Source organism: Anomaloglossus baeobatrachus, chromosome 4 (genome assembly GCF_048569485.1).
Source record: "Anomaloglossus baeobatrachus isolate aAnoBae1 chromosome 4, aAnoBae1.hap1, whole genome shotgun sequence".
Lineage (NCBI taxonomy): Eukaryota > Metazoa > Chordata > Amphibia > Anura > Aromobatidae > Anomaloglossus > Anomaloglossus baeobatrachus.
The window spans coordinates 564835289-564857746 of record NC_134356.1 but is presented as its reverse complement, the minus strand read 5'-3'; the positions used below and the strand labels follow the sequence as shown (position 1 = coordinate 564857746).

Sequence of the window (22458 nt, the reverse complement as noted above, 5' to 3'; positions counted from 1 at the left end):
AGAAATGCCACCTTCTGCGAAAGACGTGATAAAGAGACATCCCGCAGCAGCTCGAAAGGTGGTTTCTGAAGAGCCGATAGCACCCTGTTAAGATCCCAGGGTTCCAGCGGACGCTTGTAAGGTGGGACTATGTGGCAAACTCCCTGCAGGAACGTGCGGACCTGCGGAAGCCTGGCCAGACGCTTTTGAAAAAATACGGATAGCGCCGATACTTGTCCCTTGAGAGAACCGAGTGACAAACCCTTGTCCATTCCGGATTGAAGGAATGAAAGAAAAGTGGGTAAGGCAAAAGGCCAGGGAGTAAAACCGTTATCAGCGCACCAGGATAAGAAGATCCTCCAAGACCTGTAATAGATCTTAGCGGACGTTGGCTTCCTGGCCTGTCTCATGGTGGCAATGACATCTTGAGATAACCCTGAAGACGCTAGGAGCCAGGACTCAATGGCCACACAGTCAGGTTGAGGGCCGCAGAATTCAGATGGAAAAACGGCCCTTGTGACAGCAAGTCTGGGCGGTCTGGAAGCGCCCACGGTTGACCCACCGTGAGATGCCACAGATCCGGGTACCACGACCGCCTCGGCCAATCTGGGGCGACGAGGATGGCGCGACGGCAGTCGGACCTGATCTTGCGCAACACTCTGGGCAGCATCGCCAGAGGAGGAAATACATAAGGTAGTCGAAACTGCGACCAATCCTGAACTAATGCGTCCGCCGCCAGAGCTCTGTGATCTTGAGACCGGGCCATGAATGCCGGGACTTTGTAGTTGTGCCGTGACGCCATAAGATCGACGTCCGGCGTTCCCCAGCGGCGACAGATCTCTCGAAACACGTCTGGGTGAAGAGACCATTCCCCCGCGTCCATGCCCTGACGACTGAGAAAATCTGCTTCCCAGTTTTCTACGCCCGGGATGTGAACTGCGGAGATGGTGGAGGCTGTGGCTTCCACCCACTGCAGAATCCATCGGACTTCCTGGAAGGCTTGACGACTGCGAGTGCCGCCTTGGTGATTGATGTATGCGACGGCAGTGGCGTTGTCCGACTGGATACGGATCTGCCTGCCCTCCAGCCACCGATGAAAGGCCAATAGGGCTAGATACACTGCCCTTATCTCCAGAATATTGATCTGAAGGGATGACTCTACCGGAGTCCAGGTTCCCTGAGCCCTCTGGTGGAGAAAAACCGTTCCCCACCCTGACAGGCTCGCGTCCGTGGTGACCACAGCCCAGGTTGGGGGTAGGAAGGATTTTCCTTGCGATAGAGAATTGGGAAGGAGCCACCACTGAAGAGACGTCTTGGTTGCAAGGGAAAGCGAGACGTTCTTGTCGAGGGAAGTCGACCTCCTGTCCCATTTGCGGAGAATGTCCCACTGGAGTGGGCGCAGATGGAATTGTGCGAAGGGCACTGCCTCCATTGCTGCCACCATCTTCCCCAGGAAGTGCATGAGGCGCCTTAAGGGGTGTGACTGACCCCGAAGAAGTGATTGCACCCCTGCCTGCAGAAAAAGCTGTTTGTCCAGCGGTAGCTTGACTACCGCTGACTGTGTATGAAACTCCATCCCGAGGTAAGTCAGTGATTGGGTCGGTGTCAACTTGGATTTCGGGAAGTTGATGATCCACCCGAACTGCTGGAGAGTCGCCAGAGCGACGGTAAGGCTGTGTTGACACGCCACCTGAGAAGGTGCCCTGACTAGGAGATCGTCTAAGTAGGGAATCACCGAGTGGCCCTGAGAGTGTAGGACCGCCACAACGGACGCCATGACCTTGGTGAACACCCGTGGGGCTGTCGCTAGGCCGAAAGGCAATGCCACGAACTGAAGGTGTTCGTCCCCGATGGCGAAACGCAAGAAACGTTGATGTTCGGGTGCGATCGGCACATGGAGATAAGCATCCTTGATGTCGATCGATGCTAGGAAGTCTCCTTGTGACATCGATGCGATGACCGAGCGGAGAGATTCCATCCGAAACCGTCTGGTGCTCACATGTCTGTTGAGTAGTTTGAGGTCCAGAACGGGACGGAATGAACCGTCCTTCTTTGGCACCACGAACAAGTTGGAGTAAAAGCCGCGACCATGTTCTTGAGGAGGAACAGGGATCACAACTCCTTCTGTCTTCAGAGCGTCCACCGCCTGAAAAAGTGCGTCGGCCCGAGCGGGGGGCGGAGAGGTTCTGAAGAAACGAGTCGGAGGACGAGAGCTGAACTCTATCCTGTAACCGTGAGACGAAGGGAATTTTGTTACTTACCGTAAATTCCTTTTCTTCTAGCTCTTATTGGGAGACCCAGACGATTGGGGTATAGCTACTGCCCTCTGGAGGCCACACAAAGCACTACATTAAAAGTGCAAGGCCCCTCCCCCTCTGGCTATACCCCCCCCGTGGTATCACGGGTTCTCCAGTTTTAGTGCCAAAGCAAGAAGGAGGAAGCCAATAACTGGTTTAAACAAATTAACTCCGAATAACATCGGAGAACTGAAAAACCGTTCAACATGAACAACATGTGTACCCGCAAACAACAAAAAAACATCCCGAAGGACAACAGGGCGGGTGCTGGGTCTCCCAATAAGAGCTAGAAGAAAAGGAATTTACGGTAAGTAACAAAATTCCCTTCTTCTTCAGCGCTCTATTGGGAGACCCAGACGATTGGGACGTCCAAAAGCTGTCCCTGGGTGGGTAAATAAATACCTCATGTTAGAGCTGCAAAAACAGCCCTCCCCTACGGGGGTGTCACTGCCGCCTGCAGGACTCTTCTACCTAAGCTGGCATCCGCCGAAGCATAGGTATGCACCTGATAATGCTTGGTGAAAGTGTGCAGACTGGACCAGGTAGCTGCCTGGCACACCTGTTGAGCCGAAGCCTGGTGACGTAATGCCCAGGACGCACCCACGGCTCTGGTGGAGTGGGCTTTTAGCCCTGAAGGAACCGGAAGCCCCGCAGAACGGTAGGCCTCTAGAATTGGTTCTTTGATCCATCGAGCCAGGGTGGCTTTAGAAGCCTGCAACCCCTTGCGCGGACCAGCGACAAGGACGAAAAGTGCATCGGCACGGCGTATGGGCGCCGTGCGGGAAATGTAGATTCTGAGTGCTCTCACCAGATCTAGCAAACGTAAGGCCTTTTCATACCGGTGAACCGGATGAGGGCAAAAAGAAGGCAAGGAAATATCCTGATTAAGATGAAAAGAGGATACGACCTTAGGAAGAAACTCCGGAATGGGGCGCAGCACAACCTTGTCCTGGTGGAACACCAGGAAGGGAGCCTTAGATGACAGAGCTGCCAGCTCAGACACTCGCCGAAGCGATGTGATCGCAACAAGAAACGCCACTTTCTGCGACAGCCGAGAAAAGGAAACTTCCTTCAGAGGCTCGAAGGGCGGCTTCTGGAGAGCAACTAGTACCCTGTTCAGATCCCCTGGATCTAACGGTCGCTTGTACGGGGGCACAATATGACAGACCCCCTGCAGGAACGTGCGCACCTTAGGAAGACGTGCTAGACGCTTCTGAAAAAACACGGATAGTGCCGAAACTTGCCCTTTAAGGGAGCTGAGCGACAAGCCCTTTTCTAACCCCGATTGCAGGAAGGAAAGAAACTTGGGCAATGCAAATGGCCAGGGAGACACTCCCTGAGCAGAGCACCAGGACAAGAAAATCTTCCACGTTCTGTGGTAGATCTTAGCCGAATTCGACTTTCTAGCTTGTCTCATTGTGGCAACGACTCCCTGAGATAATCCAGCAGATGCTAGGATCCAGGACTCAATGGCCACACAGTCAGGTTCAGGGCCGCAGAATTCTGATGGAAAAACGGCCCTTGGGACAGTAAGTCTGGTCGGTCTGGCAGTGACCACGGTCGACCGATCGTGAGATGCCACAGATCCGGATACCACGACCTCCTCGGCCAGTCTGGAGCGACGAGTATGACGCGGCTGCACTCGGATCTGATCTTGCGTAGCACTCTGGGCAAGAGCGCCAGAGGCGGAAACACGTATGGGAGCTGAAACTGCGACCAATCTTGAACCAAGGCGTCTGCCGCCAGAGCTCTTTGATCGCGCGACCTCGCCATGAATGCCGGGACCTTGTTGTTGTGCCGGGATGCCATTAGGTCGACGTCCGGCACTCCCCAGCGGCGACAGATTTCCTGAAACACGTCCGGGTGAAGGGACCATTCCCCTGCGTCCATGCCCTGGCGACTGAGGAAGTCTGCTTCCCAGTTTTCTACGCCTGGGATGTGAACCGCGGATATGGTGGATGCTCTGTCCTCCACCCACATTAGAATGCGCCGGACTTCTTGGAAGGCTTGCCGACTGCGCGTCCCTCCTTGGTGGTTGATGTATGCCACCGCTGTGGAGTTGTCCGATTGGATTCGGATCTGCTTTCCTTCCAGCCACTGTTGGAAGGCCAGTAGAGCAAGATACACTGCTCTGATCTCCAGAACATTGATCTGAAGGGTGGACTCCTGCGGAGTCCACGTCCCCTGAGCCCTGTGGTGGAGAAATACTGCTCCCCACCCTGACAGACTCGCATCTGTCGTGACTACTGCCCAGGATGGGGGCAGGAAGGATCTTCCCTGAGACAATGAGGTGGGAAGGAGCCACCATTGTAGAGAGTCTTTGGCCGTCTGGGAAAGCGAGACTTTCCTGTCCAGGGACGTTGACTTCCCGTCCCATTGGCGGAGAATGTCCCATTGAAGTGGGCGCAGATGAAACTGCGCAAAGGGAACTGCTTCCATGGCTGCCACCATCTTCCCTAGGAAATGCATGAGGCGCCGCAAGGGATGCAACTGGCCCTGCAGAAGAGATTGCACCCCTGTCTGTAGTGACCGCTGCTTGTCCAGCGGAAGCTTCACTATCGCTGCTAGAGTATGAAACTCCATGCCAAGATACGTTAGTGACTGAGTCGGTGATAGGATCGACTTTGGAAAGTTGATGATCCATCCGAAAGACTGTAGAGTCTCCAGCGTAGCATTCAGGCTGTGCTGACATGCCTCCTGAGAGGGAGCTTTGACCAATAAGTCGTCTAGGTAAGGGATCACCGAGTGTCCCTGAGAGTGCAAGACTGCTACCACTGCCGCCATGACCTTGGTGAAGACCCGTGGGGCTGTCGCCAGACCAAATGGAAGAGCTACGAACTGAAAATGGTCGTCTCCTATCACAAAACGTAGAAAACGTTGATGTTCTGTAGCAATTGGCACGTGGAGATAAGCATCTTTGATGTCTATTGAGGCAAGGAAGTCTCCTCTGGACATTGAGGCAATGACAGAGCGGAGGGTTTCCATCCGGAACCTCCTGGCGTGCACATGTTTGTTGAGCCGTTTTAGGTCCAGAACAGGACGGAACGAGCCGTCCTTTTTTGGAACCACAAAGAGATTGGAGTAAAACCCTTGCCCTTGTTCCTGAGGAGGGACTGGGATAACCACTCCTTCCGCTTTTAGGGAATCCACCGCCTGCAGCAGAGCATCTGCTCGGTCTGGACGTGGGGAGGTTCTGAAGAACCGAGCTGGAGGACGAGAATTGAACTCGATTCTGTACCCGCGAGACAAAATGTCCGTCACCCACCGGTCTTTGACCTGTGACATCCAAATGCCGGAAAAGCGGGAGAGCCTGCCCCCGACCGGCGATGCGGAGGGGGGGGGCTGGAAGTCATGAGGTAGCCGCTTTGGAAGCGGTACCTCCATTTGCTTTCTTGGGGCGTGTGTGAGTCCGCCACGAATCTGAGTTTCTTTGCGTCCTCTGAGTCCCTTTGGACGAGGTAAACGGTGTCTTGCCCGAACCTCGAAAGGACTGAAACCTCTGCTGCCACTTTTTCTGCTGAGGTTTGGATGTTCTGGGTTGTGGTAAAGAGGAGTCTTTACCCTTGGACTGCTTAATGATGTCAGCCAATGGCTCGCCAAACAGTCTATCTCTAGACAAAGGCAAACTGGTTAAACATTTTTTGGAACCAGCATCTGCTTTCCAGTCCTTTAACCACAAGGCTCTGCGCAAAACTACCGAATTGGCGGACGCCATTGAGGTGCGACTGGTAGATTCTAGGACCGCATTGATAGCGTAAGACGCAAACGCCGACATCTGCGTGGTAAGGTGCGCCACTTGCGGCACTGCTGGATGCATGATAGCATCCACTTTTGCTAAGCCAGCTGAAATAGCCTGGAGTGCCCATACGGCTGCGAATGCCGGAGCAAACGACGCGCCGATAGCTTCATAGACAGATTTTAACCAAAGGTCCATCTGTCTGTCATTGGCATCTTTAAGTGAAGCGCCATCCTCCACTGCAACTATGGATCTAGCTGCAAGTTTGGAAATCGGGGGGTCTACCTTTGGACACTGTGTCCAGCGCTTGACCACCTCAGGGGGGAAAGGGAAACGCGTATCTTTAGATCGTTTAGAGAAACGCCTTTCTGGGTGAGCGTCGTGCTTCTGGATTGATTCTCTGAAGTCAGAGTGATCTAACAAAGCACTCAATTTACGCTTGGGATAAAGGAAACGAAACTTTTCCTGCTCCGCAGCCGCCTCTTCTGCTGAAGGGGCTGGGGGAGAAATATCCAACAGCCTATTGATGGCTGAGATAAGGTCGTTTACCATGGCATCCCCATCCGGGGTATCCAGGTTGAGAGGGGTTCCAGGAGTGGATTCCTGATCACTCTCATCAGACACATCACAGGGAGACTGATTGCGCTGAGACCCTGAGCAGTGTGAAGACGTCGAGGGTCTTTCCCAGCGAGCTCGCTTAGGGTGGCTGGGGCCATCATCTGAGTCATAATCCTCGGCCTGTGAAGCCGGGGACCCCCCTGTGGGCTGGATACATTCCAAGTAAGGGGGACCTGAGGACAGAGGCCTCGCCGTGCCCAGAGACTGAGCCCCATGCATAGATTGCAAGGTTTCAAGGATTTTTGCCATAGATACAGACATATTATCTGCAAAAACTGCAAAGTCCGTCCCTGTCACCGGGGCAGAACTTACAAGCGTCTCAGCCTGGGTCACTACCTCTCCTGACTCCGGCTGGCGAAGCAGCACCGGGTCGGAGCATTGCACACAATGGGGGTCATCGGAGCCTGCTGGTAGATTAGCCCCACATGCAGCACACGCAGTATACACAGCCCTTTTTGCCTTGGCCGCCTTGCGTTTTGAGGATGACATGTTGCTGCTTCCACAGAGCGATCTGGGATATGCAGCCAGAAGCGCACCTCACAGTGCAAGAAATACAATATCTATATATCTGTACCCAGTACACTGATACACAGTGAGGCACTAGAGGGACCAGCACAGAAAAATCGCTTACCGCCCGCTTAAAAAGCGGGTGTGTGGTCGCCAGATAGCCCCTAGTCCAGGTCTCCCAGAGCCTTGCGTCCTTCCTCCAGCCAGGCATGCATGTAATGGCTGCCGGCGTCTCGAGAGAGGAAGGGGGGCGGGCCCTGGGCGTTCCTGGCCAAGAGCGGGAAGCCTGCTTCCCTCTGTGCCTAGTGTGAGGGCTGGAGCATGTAAATCAGGCTCCAGCCCTCGTCGCTGCTAGCGAGCAGCGTCTCTCCCCTACCCTGAATGACAGGGTGGGGGCGGGAACGAAACGGAGCTGCCGGCGTCCTAGGCCCAAAAAGCCGGGGACTAAATTTATAACCGCCGCCGCCGTAAAAGCGCGGACGGCGGATCCCCGGCGCACCACAAGTCACAGCAGCGCCGCCCGGTCCAGAGGGGGTCGGTGCTGCGTTCCCAAACACAAACAATCCCCCAGTAATCTGTAGGGACACCAACTCCACGTTGCGGTCCCCGGCGCACTACAACACCCAGCCAGCCCGGAGTGTGTCTGTGCCTGCCGGGGACACAGAGTACCTGTATGATGCAGGGCCTGTCCCTGATCGTACTCCTGCTCCGAATCCATCAGGTTCTAATGGGTCTGTGGATGGAGCCCGGCATCAGAGCTGAGAGGCCGGCAGGATCCCACTTCCACAGAGCCCTACAAGGGGATGTGGAAGGAAAACAGCATGTCAGGCTCCAGCCCTGTACCAGCAATAGGTACCTCAACCTTACAACACCATCCAGGGGTGAGAAGGGAGCATGCTGGGGACACTATATGTGTCCTCTTTTCTTCCATCCGAAACAGTCAGCAGCTACTGCTGACTAAAATCTGTGGAGCTATGCATGGAATGTCTGACCTCCTTCGCACACAAAGCTAAAACTGGAGAACCCGTGATACCACGGGGGGGGTATAGCCAGAGGGGGAGGGGCCTTGCACTTTTAATGTAGTGCTTTGTGTGGCCTCCAGAGGGCAGTAGCTATACCCCAATCGTCTGGGTCTCCCAATAGAGCGCTGAAGAAAGAATGTCTCTCACCCATCGGTCTTGAACATGTGGCCACCAGGCGTCGCAAAAGCGGGAGAGCCTGCCACCGACCGAGGATGCGGTTCGGGGATGCCGAGAGTCATGAAGAGGCCGCCTTGGAGGCATTGCCTCCGGCGGCTTTTTGGGGGCGAGACTTAGCCCGCCACGCATAGGAGTTCCTCTGGCCTTTCTCCGGCCTGCTGGACGAAGAGGATTGGGGCTTGGCGGAGGAACAAAAGGACCGAAACCTCGATTGTATTTTCCGTTGCTGAGGTCTCTTAGGTTTGGATTGGGGTAAGGAGGAGTCCTTGCCCTTGGATTCCTTAATAATCTCATCCAATCGTTCGCCAAACAATCGGTCGTGGCTTCATAGATGGATTTCACCAGGAGCTCTATCTGCCTGTCAGTGGCATCTTTTAGCGATGAGCCATCTGCCACCGATACCACAGATCTAGCCGCCAATCTAGAGACTGGAGGATCCACCTTGGGACATTGAGCCCAACCCTTAACTACGTCAGAGGGGAAGGGGTAATGTGTGTCAGTAAGGCGCTTAGTAAAGCGCTTGTCCGGAACCGCTCTGGGCTTCTGGACAGCATCTCTGAAGTTAGAGTGATCGAAAAATGCACTCCGTGTACGTTTAGGGAACCGAAACTGGTGTTTCTCCTGCTGAGAAGTCGACTCCTCTACAGGTGGAGGTGGGGGAGATAGATCTAACACCTGGTTGACGGACGAGATAAGGTCATTTACTAAGGCGTCCCCTTCAGGTGTATCAAGATTGAGAGCAACATCAGGGTCAGAGCCCTGAGCTGCGACATCCGCCTCGTCCTCCAGAGAGTCTTCAAGCTGGGACCCCGAGCAGCGTGAAGAAGTCGGGGAAGATTCCCAGCGAGCCCGCTTAGCCGGTCTGGGACTGTGGTCCGGGCAGGGGTCCTCCACGTGAGACCTAGGGCCCCCCCTGGGAGCGCGCTGTGGCGCGGGCCGAGAGGGTCCTGGAGGCGACGATCCAACAGGGCCCGGGGCCTGTGTAAGGACCGGTCTGGACTGCAAAGCTTCTAGCAGCTTGGCAGACCATTTGTCCATAGACTGAGCCATGGATTGTGAAAGTGACTCAGAGAGTTTCTCAGCAAAAACGGCAAACTCTGTCCCTGCCGCCTGGACAGGGGGAGCAGGGGGGTCTACCTGAGCCGAGGGGCCCACTAGTGACCGAGGCTCCGGCTGAGCAAGCAAAACAGGGGTCGAGCATTGCTCACAGTGAGGATAGGTGGAACCCGCAGGTAACATAGCCCCACAAGAGGTACAGGCCGCAAAAAAACCCTGTGCCTTAGCACCCTTGCTCCTTGTGGACGACATGCTGTTGTCTCCTAGGAGAGTGATCACTGAGGGTATATGGGAAAGGGTAAATAGCCCGACCGAACAGAAGTATATATATTAGTGATGAGCGAGTATGCTTGTTACTACTCGGTACTCGCACGAGTATCACTGTACTCGGGCTACTCGGCGGGGACCGAGTAATCTCGCGATACTCGTGCTGTACTCGTGGTCTTCATGTTGGCGCTCTTTTTAGAGCCAGCCCTTATGCAGGGATTGGCTGGCAGACCAATGCAATGCCACAGCCCTGTTGTGGAATTGCAGTGATTGGCCGGCCCTCACAGAATGACCGTGCCTTTAGCCCGACACTTCCCCGCTCGGCTACGGCCCCTCCCGCACTCCACTCCGCGTGTATATTTATATGCACGCTTACACACACACGTACGTTTTTTTATTTAATTTACAGTTTTATGGTTTCTACATGCTGCCGGTGGTCATTTCACAAAAATACTCGGGTCTCCCATAGGATAACATTGGGCTCGGTGCTCGGGCCGAGTACACGAGTATCTTGGGAGGCTCGGCCCGAGCCTCGAGCACCCGAGCTTTTTAGTACTCGCTCATCACTAATATATATATATATATATATATATATATATATATATATATATATAATACGTATCTATTCCGGCACCCTAAGGGGACCAGCACCGGGTGACCGGTGTGGCTTACCGACCGCTAAAAAGCGGAGTGTGTGTCCTCCAGATTCCCTGCCTTAGGCCTCCCAGAGTTGCAGAGCTCTTTCCTTGTAATCCTCCACCGGCAGAATGCCCAAAAAAATGGCTGCCGGAGCTCTCTGGGGAGGAGGGAGCCGTGGGCGGCGCTAGAAAAAGTGCGGGAATCTGGGGTCCCCACAGTGATCAGTGAGGGGGGAGGAAACATGCAGGATGCTCCAGCCCTCACATCCGACGTCAGGTCGGCAGTCCCGCCCTTACCCCTGACAGGCAGGCCCGGGGGCGGGAGTTTTGCTACTAGGCCGCAATGAAGCCGGGGACTAAATTTAAGACCGCGGCCGACAAGCAGGCGCGGTCGGCGCGGAAGTCCGCCGGTCTTCACCAATCAGCAGCTGCTGCAGCGTCCGGGAAGAAGGCGCTCCATGCACAGCCCCCATGGGGACACAGAGTACCTTAGCGATGCAGGGCCCGGTCCCTGAGGATGAATATACTCCTGTCCGGCAGATTCCCACAGGGGCTGCGGAGGGAGCCCGGTCCCAGTAAATGGATGACCGGTCAGGATCCCACTTCTCCCAGAGCCGCAAAGGGATGGTGAAGGAAAACGGCATGAGGCTCCGGCCTTTGTACCCGCAATGGGTACCTCAACCTTAACAGCACCGCCGACGTAGTGGGGTGAGAAGGGAACATGCCGGGGGCCCCGTGGGGGCCCACTTTTCTTCCAACCGATATAACTAATATGAGAATGCATGAGTGGATGTGTGCCTCCTTCCACACAAAGCATAAAACTGAGGAGCCCGTGATGCACGGGAGGGTGTATAGGCAGAGGGGAGGGGTTACACTTTTAAAGTGTAATACTTTGTGTGGCCTCTGGAGGCAGAAGCTATACACCCAATTGTCTGGGTCTCCCAATGGAGCGACAAAGAAATTAAGTATTAAAGGAGTGAAAGTGAAGAGAAACACAAACATTGTTTACAGTGACAATGTATACAGTTACCTTCAGGTCCAACTCGGGTCTAATTCATTGCTGCACACTTGTATAATGCACACTTTGATAATGCAGACCAATGTGTATGGAGGCCTTCCAACTGTCCTCCTCCCCAAACAATATAGAAGTGCATCTCAATAAATTAGAATATCATCAAAGTTAATTTATTTTAGTAATGCAATACAAAAAGGGAAATGCATATATTATATAGTCATTACACACAGAGGGATCTATTCCAAGTGTTTATTTCTGTTAATGATTATGGGTTTCAGCCAGTGAAAACCCAAAAGTCATTATCTCAAAAAATTAGAATATTATATAAAACCAATTGAAAAAATGATTTTAAACTCAAATGTTGGTGCCTACTGAAAAGTCTGTACAGTAAATGCGTCAATACAATGTAGGGCTCCTTTTGCATGAATTACTGCATCAATGCGGTGTGGCATGGAGGTGATCAGCCTGTGGCACAGCTGAGGTGTTATGGAAGCCCAGGTTGCTTTGATAGCAGCCTTCAACTCATCTGCATTGTTGGGTCTGGTGTCTCATCTTCCTCTTGACAATACCCCATTGAAGCTTTGTTGGGTTTAGGTCAGGCGACTTTGCTGGCCAATCAAGCACAGTGATACTGTGGTTATTAAGCCAGGTATTGGTACTTTTGGCAGTGTGGACAGGTGCCAAGTCCTGCTGGAGAATGAAATTTCCATCTCCAAAAAGCTTGTCAGCAGAGGAAATCAAGTGCTCAAAAATTTCCTGGTAGACGGCTGAGATGACTTTGGTCTTGATAAAGCACAGTGGACCTACACCAGCAGATGACATGGCTCCACAAACCATCACTGATTATGGAAACTTCACACTAGACCTCAAGCAACTTGGATTGTGGCCTCTCCACTCTTCCTCCAGACTCGGGGACCGCGATTTCCAAAGGAAATGCAAAATTTACTATCATCTGAAAACAACACCTTGGACCACCGAGCAACAGTCCAGTTTTTTTTCTCCTTGGCCCAGGTAAGACGCTTCTGGTGTTGTCTATTGGTCACGAGTGGCTTAACACAAGGATTGCGACACTTGTAGCCCAAATCCTGGATACGTCTGTGTGTGGTTGCTCTTGAAGCACTGACTCCAGCACCAGTCCACTCCTTGTGAATCTCCCCAAAATTTTTGAATGGCCTTTTCTTAACAATCCTATCAAGGCTGCAGTTATCCCGGTTTCTTGTGCACCTTTTTCTACCACACTTTTTCCTTCCACTCAACTTTCCATTAATATGCTTGGATACACTCTGAACAGCAAATAGAGGGCAGCAGTTGTAACCTGCCCAGGCCAAGGAACTAATGCACTAGCAGGATGCAGCAAAACCCCCAAAGAGGTGGAGACATCACAGGTGCAAAAGCAGGAACTCACACACACACTTCTAATTCATGGAGGGGGCGATTGCTGGATGACAAAATTTCACACAACTGGCTTGTATAGGGCGCCGTTCACACATTTAGGTGCACAGTAACTGGTTAACGGCCTATTGGTTACGCTCATACTATTTGACCAGGCGGGCTGAATTGGAAGTATGTGAGTGATTTGCTTCTTTTGCACCTGTGATGCCTCCACCTCTTTGGGGGTCTTGCTGCATCCTGCTAGTGCATTAGTTGCTTGGCCTGGGCAGGTTATAACTGCTGCTCTCTATTTGCTGTAAGTAATTGCTGAACATTTGGAGGAGATTTTATCTCTGTTGTTATTGTTTTTTTTTATTTATATATCAGTGTAGGGACCCACAAACATGAGGACCCGTGAAGTGGGTTGTAGGCTACCGTATTTTGGTAATAATAACAATACCTCATGTATATTTTATATATGCTTTTTGCACATAACATTTTATACAGGATGCAGCCAGACCCCTTAACCCCTTCAGTCCCCAGCCTGTTTTCACCTTAAAGACCCAGCCATTTTTTGCAATTTTGACCAGTGTCACTTTATGAGGTCATAACTCTGGAACGCTTCAACGGATCCTGGCGATTCTGACATTGTTTATTAGTGACATATTGTACTTCATGTCAGTGGTAAATTTAGGCAGAAATGTTTTGCGTTTATTTGTGAAAATTTCAGAAATTTGGCGAAAATTTGAAATTTTATGCCCATAAATCTGAGAGATATGTCACACAAAATAGTTACTACATAACATTTCCGACTTGTCTACTTTACACCAGTGCAATTTTCAAAACAACATTTTTTTTCGTTAGAAGGGTTCAAAGTTCATCAGCAATTTCTCATTTTTCCAACAAAATAAAAATTTTTAGGTACCACGTCACATTTGGAATTTGGAGTGATTTGAGAAACCTAGGTGACAGAAAATTCCCAAAAGTGACCCCATTCTAAAATCTGCACCCCTCACTCTGCTCAAAAGCACATCCAAGTTTACTAACCCTTTAGGAGCTTCACAGCAACCAACGCAAAGTAGAAGGAAAAAAATTAATTTTACTTTTTTTTATTTTTTTTTTACACAAAAATGTTACTCTAGCCATAAAATTAGAAGGCAAAAGGCCACAATATAAATGTAGGAAAAGGACAACATGATACACCTCCCTACATGGCACACTCAAGGCATATAGAAACAAGGAGAACAAAGAGAGTGTAATGCAGAAATAACACAATTTATTGAGACACAGGACTGGCACAATGAAGGATAAGCGGCAACATCACAGGCATGTATGTGACAAAAAAGTGTATGAATGATATTATAACATACAATATGATATCAGTGAGCCACCGTAAAAGAGTGAAATAAACATGAATTGCTGTGGAGATGGCAACAAAAATGTATATATATGGCCAATATACACATACAGTAACAGCCAGATACAACGATAAATGGAGGTAATAATATAAACACGGAATAAGTGCCCCCCATTAATCATGCATCGGGCATAGCCAGAGCCATCAGCACAACACCCATGATAAATTATCACGTAGCAATTGCAAAAAATGAAACATAAGTGCCGACGTATATATATATATACACGTCGGGGTCTCCAGGGGGACCTCCTTGCTGCCACTCACAGCCTGTGTGTGCTTATGGGTATGCCTTTTCATCCTGGTCCTGCGCCCATTGCCTTTTTACCCAATGTTTGACTTATGATCAGTGTATCTGCCACCTGGTTTTTGTCATGCAAATGCAAGTTCTATGCTTACAATAGCATTATTGTCTGTGCTTTCATGGGCTATGTGTGATGCATACGCAATGTGGGATTATTATATTTACTTCACACTTTATGATTCCTGCTTCATTTTATGCGTATCAGCATTGATTACACGTCTCACTATGACTTCCCCATAAGCACTTATGTTTCATTTTTTGCAATTGCTACGTGATAATTTATCATGGGTGTTGTGCTGATGGCTCTGGCTATGCCCGATGCATGATTAATGGGGGGCACTTATTCCGTGTTTATATTATTACCTCCATTTATCGTTGTATCTGGCTGTTACTGTATGTGTATATTGGCCATATATATACATTTTTGTTGCCATCTCCACAGCAATTCATGTTTATTTCACTCTTTTACGGTGGCTCACTGATATCATATTGTATGTTATAATATCATTCATACACTTTTTTGTCACATACATGCCTGTGATGTTGCCGCTTATCCTTCATTGTGCCAGTCCTGTGTCTCAATAAATTGTGTTATTTCTGCATTACACTCTCTTTGTTCTCCTTGTTTCTCTAGCCATAAAATGTAGCATTTTTACAAAGGTATCAGGAAAAAATGCAGCATAAAATTAATTGTGCAATTTCTCCTGAGTACACCGATATCTCATATGTGGTGAAAATCAATTGTTTGGGCGCACGGCAAGGAAGGGAAGGAGCATCATTTGATTTTTTGAACGCAAAATTGATTGGAATCATTAGCGGATGCAATGTTGCGTTTGGAGACCCCCTGAGGTGCTTAAACAATGGAGCTCCACCACAAGTGACCCCATTTTAGAAACTAGACCACTCATGGAATTTATCTAGATGTTTAGTGAACACTTTGAACCACTGGAGGCTTCACAAAAGTTTATAATGTTCAGCCGTGAAAATATTTTTTTTTTTTTACCACAAAATTGTTATTTCAACCAAGTAGCTTTTGTTGACAAGGGTATCGGGAAACAATGCACCATAATACGTATTGTGCAGTTTCTCCTGAGTACACAGATACCTCATATGTGGTGGAAAGTAATTGTTTGGGCGCACGGCGGGGCTCAGAAGAGAAGGAGCGCCATTTCACAGCAAAATTGGTTGGAATTCTTAGCGGACGCCATATTGCGTTTGGAGACCCCCTGAGGTGCCTAAACAATGGAGCTCCCCCACATGTGACCCCATTTTGGAAACTAGAACCCCCCCCCATACAAAAAATATTAGTTTGGCGAAATAAAAAATACGGATGTCAGTTAAAAAAAAACAAAAACATGAGTGCTTGCAACTGATACTAAGGCAAGTGCCACATGTGAGAGCGATGCACGAATCTCGCATCGCATCATCCGTCACAGCCGCACACTCCTGGAAGAGAGCGACCGTGCCGGATGATGCGATGTGAGACTCGTGCATTGCGCTCACGTCTGGCTGACCCTTACAATATTCAGTAAAAAATACTGTCGTTGACGATTACTACAGTATAATTTTACTGGCCCTAAAGTGAGTTTATTTGTATTTCTTTCTTAGTTTCCAGAAAAAAAATTAGGAAGCAAGCATGGATGTGCTGCAAAAAGGGGGGGGGGACTAGGTGGGATGGAAAAAAAGATGGATGGAGGATGGGAGAGTGCTTGGCGGATGGAGGCGCGGGAAAGGATGGGAGAGGGCGCGGCGGAGGATGGGAGAGCGGCGGAGGATGGGAGAGGGCGGGCAGCAGCTCAGGGTGAGAGGTGGTGGAGGGGGCAGCAGATCAGGAAAGGGGCAGCAGCTGATGGGGGAGAGCAGGCAGCAGATCGGGGAGGGTGAAAGAGGGCAGTAGATGAAGAGGATGGGAGAGAGCAGGCAGCAGATCAGGGAGAGTGAGAGGTGGGAAAGGGGGCAGCACATCAGGGAGGGGGGCAGCGGCTGATGGGGGAGAGCGGGCATCAGATCGGGGAGGGTGAGAGATGGTGGAGGGTGAGAGATGGTGGAGGGAGCGGGCAGCAGATCAGGGAGAGTGAGAGGTGGGGGAGGGGGCAGCAGATGAAGAGGATGGGAGAGAGAGGGCAGCAGATCACGGAGGGAGGCAGCGGCTGATGGGGGAGAGCGGTGGCAGATGGAGGGGGGGCAGCAGATAGAAGAGGGCGGCGGATCGGCGGTGGATTGGCGGCAGTGGCAGCGGATCGGGGGCACGTGCTTACCAATAGGGCACGTGCAGGGATCACTCTCCTCAGCTTCCATGGACGGAGTGAAGCTAAGGGGGCGGTCACCTACAGGTCACCGGCCCCAGATCCACGGTGATTGGAGATCGGCCACAAGGCGGGTGTCTCCAATCAGAGCTGGGGGTGGGTGAAGCAGAGATCACCCAGCTCCAGCCAATGATCAGTGCTATAGCTGCACTGATCATGGCTGGATTTCAATGTTTCAGCTATTTTCAATGGCTAAAACAATACAGTGGCTGTGATTGGCTGACGAACGCCGCTCAGCCAATCACAGCCTCCGTAGGTCCGGGGGTAGACACCACCCCTCCTGAGGTCAGGCAGAGGTCCCCTCCTCCCCGAATCTAAGGTTTTTGCACACCATTTCAGCACCAAATTTGCATCCCTTGACCCAAAAATGTTTTGTGTTTTTTTTTCTGCCAGGAGGTGGAAATTTGGTGCTGAAATCTGGCGCAGACGATTTCAGCACAAAATGTGCACCTCCTGGCACAAAACCGCAGCAAAAATCACGGCAAGAAGCCTGAACAAAAAAGCGCGTCAAAAAAATGCAGCTTTTTTGTAGATTGGGTGCAGTAATATGGTGTAAAAATTTCAGTGCCAAATCTGCATCTCTTGGCTAAAAAAAACTGCGATTTTCTGCTAGGAGATGCTGGTCTGAACTCAGTAACCTCCAACTGAGGTCAGGTTACTTGCGATTACAGGTGAAGGACCGTGGGAACCTCCAGCTGTGACCGCAAATAACCTGAGTGACGTCACCGCTCATTGCGCAGCTCATTCATTCTCTGGAGCTCACAGCGAGCGGTCGTGCTCTACGGCCACTCGCTGTGATATTCAGATGTAGCAGAGCTGAATATCCGTGGGACCTTGTGTGGATTATGCCGGACCTGTAGCGTGTTTAGGGTTAATAAAGTGGCGAAGAAGGGTATGTTTTTGTATTTTTTTTGAAAGAAAGGATTTTTCTCTGTCTTTGTTCTTATTTATTGTCATGTACAAGTTAGTAATGCATGTATCTCAGACACCTGTGCCATCGATTACCTAGGGCTTAGTAGCAGTTGTGCGCTGTTATTAACCCCTTATTACCCCGATTAACACCGCGCTAGGGAAGAGCGGGTAAAGCACCGGGATTGCCACATCTAATGGATGTGGCAATACCGGGTGAGAATACCAGGCCCCAGCTGGCTTTATCTTGGCTAGGGATCAAAATTAGGGGGGACTGCACGTCGTTTTTTTTTATTTATTTAAATGAAAAAAAAAAGCTGCATGCGATTTCTCTTAGGCCGGAGTCACACTTGCGAGGGACTCGCACGAGTCTGACATCGCATCACCCGGCACAGCCGCACACTTTCATGACAGGAGTGGGCCGCATGTGTTTCTGTCTACATGCACGCTCACCATACTGACCTGCAGACACTTGCACTGCTTTACCCGCCCACTGGCCGTCCTTGTTCCTGTGATTGGTTGAAGTCAGCTGACACGCTGACACTCAAGGTGGGGGCGTGTCTAATTTTAACCAATTACACGCGCTGGTGGGCGGTCAAAACAGTAAATATTGAATTGTCGGCTCCGGTAGGGAATGACGCGGAAGGCGTTTGCCGCCATGACACCGCCTAGGTGAGTATACCCCCCTATCCCTTCCAAGAATGTTTTTAATCTCCGCATTCTGGTCCCCATTGACTTATATGGGCACTGGATTCCTGAGCGGATCGGGTTTTTGTTATTTTTTAATTGTGGTATGATCCTCCGGTACCGTTTTTTTTTGCGAGCCTGAGTAGTTCTACTAAGGCTATGTGCACACAGTGCGTTTTTCGCGGCGTTTTTTGCTTGTTTTTTGGGTGCGTTTTTGGCCTCAAAACTGCATAACTTTGCTTCCCCAGCAAAGTCTATGAGTTTTTATCTTTGCTGTCCACACACAACTTTTTTTATTAAGCTGCGTTTTTGAGCTTAAAAAAAAAAAAAAAAAATGGACATGTCAATTCTTTCCTGCGTTTTTCTGCGTTTTCCCCCCATGCAATGCATTGGAAAAACGCAGAGATCAAAAACGCAGCCAGAAACGCATCCAAAAACGCATCAAAACGCGGTAAAAACGCATGTGTTTTTTGCCGCGGGTGCGTTTGTGCGTTTTTGACGGCCAAAAACGCAGCGTCAATAAAACGCAGCGTGTGCACATAGCCTTATTAAGCCTTTCCAGATCATTTGTGGTAATCATTCTACTTTTCTGAGATAATGACTTTTGGATTTTCATTGGCTGTAAGCCATATTCATCACCATTAACAAAAATAAACACTTGAAATAGATCCCTCTGTGTGTAGTGACCCTATATGTGTTTCCCTTTTTGTACTGAATTACTGAAATAAATTAACTTTTTGATGATATTCTAGTTTATTGAGATGCACTTGTACATCTGTGACTGTTTCTCATAATGCAGCGCAAATAAACGGGCCTGAGCTACAGTATTGGGTGCATACATACAACACTATGCGTGGCGCTCACTGACCCACCACAGCTCTTTCACCCCACCGAGTAATGAGCCGTCCTTAGAAACATAATAATTGTTCCTAAGGACTTTCTGGAAAACTCCATTGTATATTGCTTATTCTGTCATATGTAACAGAACAGAAGCAGAATGTATACAGCAGGAAAGAAGCTTTCCCCTCCTATCTCTCTCATACACACACAGCTGTAGCACGGTGCGGCTGTTCTATACCTCTTTGGTCTGATCTGCATTATGGTGACCCCCGTCTTCTTCTCTCCATTGAGTATGGTGTGGATTAATGGAGCTGGACCTCTCCACCGGGGAAGAAGGCTGGGGTGTACATTCAGGATCCCACTAAAATAAAATGTAAGATTGAGAAAACGTCCAAACCGACTCATCCTCTTCATACATCGCTGAAATGTACCTACTATGGAAACTTTAAAATGAGATCTTCACTGAGGAGTCGGCCAAACGATGCCACCACTCCAACATCGAACTCATTACAAGGGCCGATGTCCGGCCATTCGTGGAATGGAATCCCCTCGTCTGAAGCATACTTCGTCACTGGAAAACCTTTTTTTAATATGGAGGGCAGTGAAACCACCTCCAGTCTTCCGACTACTGGCTCTTGTGGCTGGCTGCTGTGCCTATACATGACAAAGACATGAGAGAGTAGCAGGTTAGTGACAACACATCACATATTTGCTTATTACAAATGAACACTATTTGAATAGTTGCAGATTGTAAATCAGGTCAATTTCTGTTGCTGATTATTACCCCTATAAATCTGCCACAAATTCAAAGTTTCAGATGCTTTAGTTCATTGATTTTTCTGGCTGCAATTCCACATCTTGATACCTTTTTGTGTATTTTTATGTGCAATTTTCAAAAGGAGCATTTTTTTCAAATTCTAGTGCTACAATGGTCAATACTCTGTACTTGCACTGCCCTCTATATAGCGTATGGCCTGCGTCTGTGCCCGCACTATGCCTGGAATAGTGGCCTCTGTACCCGCATTGTCCCTGATATAGCGGCCTCTGTGCCCGCACTGTCCCTGATATAGCGGCCTCTGTACCCGCGCTGGCCCCGGTATAGCGGCCTCTGTACCCGCGCTGGCCCCGGTATAGCGGCCTCTGTGCCCGCACTATGCCTGGAATAGTGGCCTCTGTACCCGCGCTGCCCCCGGTATAGCGGCCTCTGTACCCGCGCTGCCCCCGGTATAGCGGCCTCTCTACCCGCGCTGCCCCCGGTATAGCGGCCTCTCTACCCGCGCTGCCCCCGGTATAGCGGCCTCTCTACCCGCGCTGCCCCCGGTATAGCGGCCTCTCTACCCGCGCTGCCCCCGGTATAGCGGCCTCTCTACCCGCGCTGCCCCCGGTATAGCGGCCTCTCTACCCGCGCTGCCCCCGGTATAGCGGCCTCTCTACCCGCGCTGCCCCCGGTATAGCGGCCTCTCTACCCGCGCTGCCCCCGGTATAGTGACCTCTGCCCCCGGTATAGCGGCCTCTGTACCCGCGCTGCCCCCGGTATAGCGGCCTCTGTACCTGGACTTGTTCAATATTTTCAGGCTTGCCAGAGCAAATTCATCAGTTCCAAAGAACATCACATTCCACGGGCGCCGTGTCCGACTCCAGGAAGTGTCACTGATTGACAGCCCGCGGCCGCTAGTGTACAGCCTCATGTGACCGCAGCCAGTGCCCTGCCGGAGCCGTCTATATACTGTACATGAGCTCAGTGCTCGGGTCAGGTCACATCTCCACACACCGGCCGCTCTCCAAGACGCTGCATCCCCCATAATCACAGCTGGGTCCTTCTCCATGTCCATTCCGCTTATCACTCGTCCATTCACTGCCCCGCGCATGAGAATCCTGGAGGGACAGACATGTTCCAGCAGCCGGGGCAGCGCTCTCCAGGGCGGGGGAGAGAAGCCCATAATCCAGTGTAATCTCCGTACTTTCGCATTAAAAGTCCCTTCAACCTTCCGTGGCGCCGCATCTCCTGGGCGCAGCCATGTTTGCTGTGTGGTGCGTGTGTGAAAGGTGTCCGCCAGGAACTACAGCGGCAGTAAGGTTCCTAGGGCGCGGCGGTCACACTGAATGTGGCAATATTGAGAATTGTAATCAGCCATGTTGAGACAGAATTTGTAAAAATGCCGCAATCTTGTATCATTTAGGCCCTGTGCGCACACTGCGTTTTTACCTGCGGTGTTACCCGCGGTTTTGCTGCAGAAATTTCTTGAGAAATGTTTGTAATCTTTCTGCAGACATTTCCCAGCAAAACCTATGGGGAAAAAAAATAGCTGTGCGCACGCTGCGTTTTTTTCTCAAGAAAATTCTTTCTGCAGAATTTCTTGACAAAATTTCTTGAGAAAATGTGCATGTCACTTCTTTTCCGCAGGTACCTGCGGTATTTCACTCCATTAACTGTAATGTAATCGCGAAATACCGCGGGTATACCGCAGATAGCAAATGATGTGCGGTATACCCTTGTTATAGCCGCGGTTTACCTGCGGTAATGTTCATCACTGCCTGCGTTTTGCAGGGAAGTGATGTCATCACAGGAAGAGGAAGCGGAGCAGAGAGTAAACACACACATCACACTCCCTGCACGCCGCACGGAAGCACTTCCGTGTGACCTCCGTCGGGTGCCCGTGCAGTCTGTGTCCCGCGGCTGCCCGCACAGCAGTGTCAGTTTCTGCCCGCATTGCAGTATCAGCAGCGTCTCACACTGCAGTGCTGGCAGCCGTGGGGATGACGAGTGCAGCTGTCAGGAGGTTAGATGAGATCATTACCTGCTGTGACGATCTCCTGCTCTCCTGACGTCAGCGCTGTCACTGCCTTCTATGCCCGTTTCGCGGGCGTTCCGAGACTGTGACTAGCGCTGATGTCACGGGCTCTCGCGATACTGCTGAGAACACGGCAGGCATAGAAGGCAGTGACAGCGCTGACGTCAGGAGAGCAGGAGATCATCACAGCAGGTAATGATCTCATCTAACCTCCTGACAGAAGCGCTCGTCATCCCCTGCAGTGACCTGGGCTGACCTATTTGTGACGCCTTGGGCAAGCCAGGGGTCACAGGTAATGACACCACCACACCCTACACCCCGGTTAGGTACACCTAAGCTAAACCAAAAACCCTTGTTGCCTTCCTCCAGGGGCTGATGTCCACACCAGGGGGTGGGCCAGGCGGTTGGCTCCGCCCACCGAGGAGTTCACAGTCCTGGAGGTGGGAAAACCAGGCAGTTAAAGAGAGATGAGAGTTGAAGTTAGAGTGAAGTGGTAGAGGAGCAAGTGAGAGGAGTTGAAGTG

The 22458-nt window shown here is 50.8% G+C and overlaps 1 protein-coding gene across 1 annotated transcript in view; it reads right to left on the bottom strand.

The window, feature by feature from the left end:
• Positions 1–21175, bottom strand: part of MTFMT (mitochondrial methionyl-tRNA formyltransferase) — a 54387-nt gene extending 33212 nt beyond the window's left edge. The window contains exons 1-3 of the mRNA XM_075346026.1: positions 20695–21175; positions 19579–19797; positions 19382–19504 (exon numbers count right to left, since the gene is read on the bottom strand). Coding sequence (XP_075202141.1) covers positions 19382–19504; positions 19579–19797; positions 20695–21083 — 731 coding nt within the window. The 5' untranslated portion in view covers positions 21084–21175. The remainder of the gene's footprint in view (positions 1–19381; positions 19505–19578; positions 19798–20694) is intronic.
• Positions 21176–22458: the final 1283 nt, after the last annotated feature.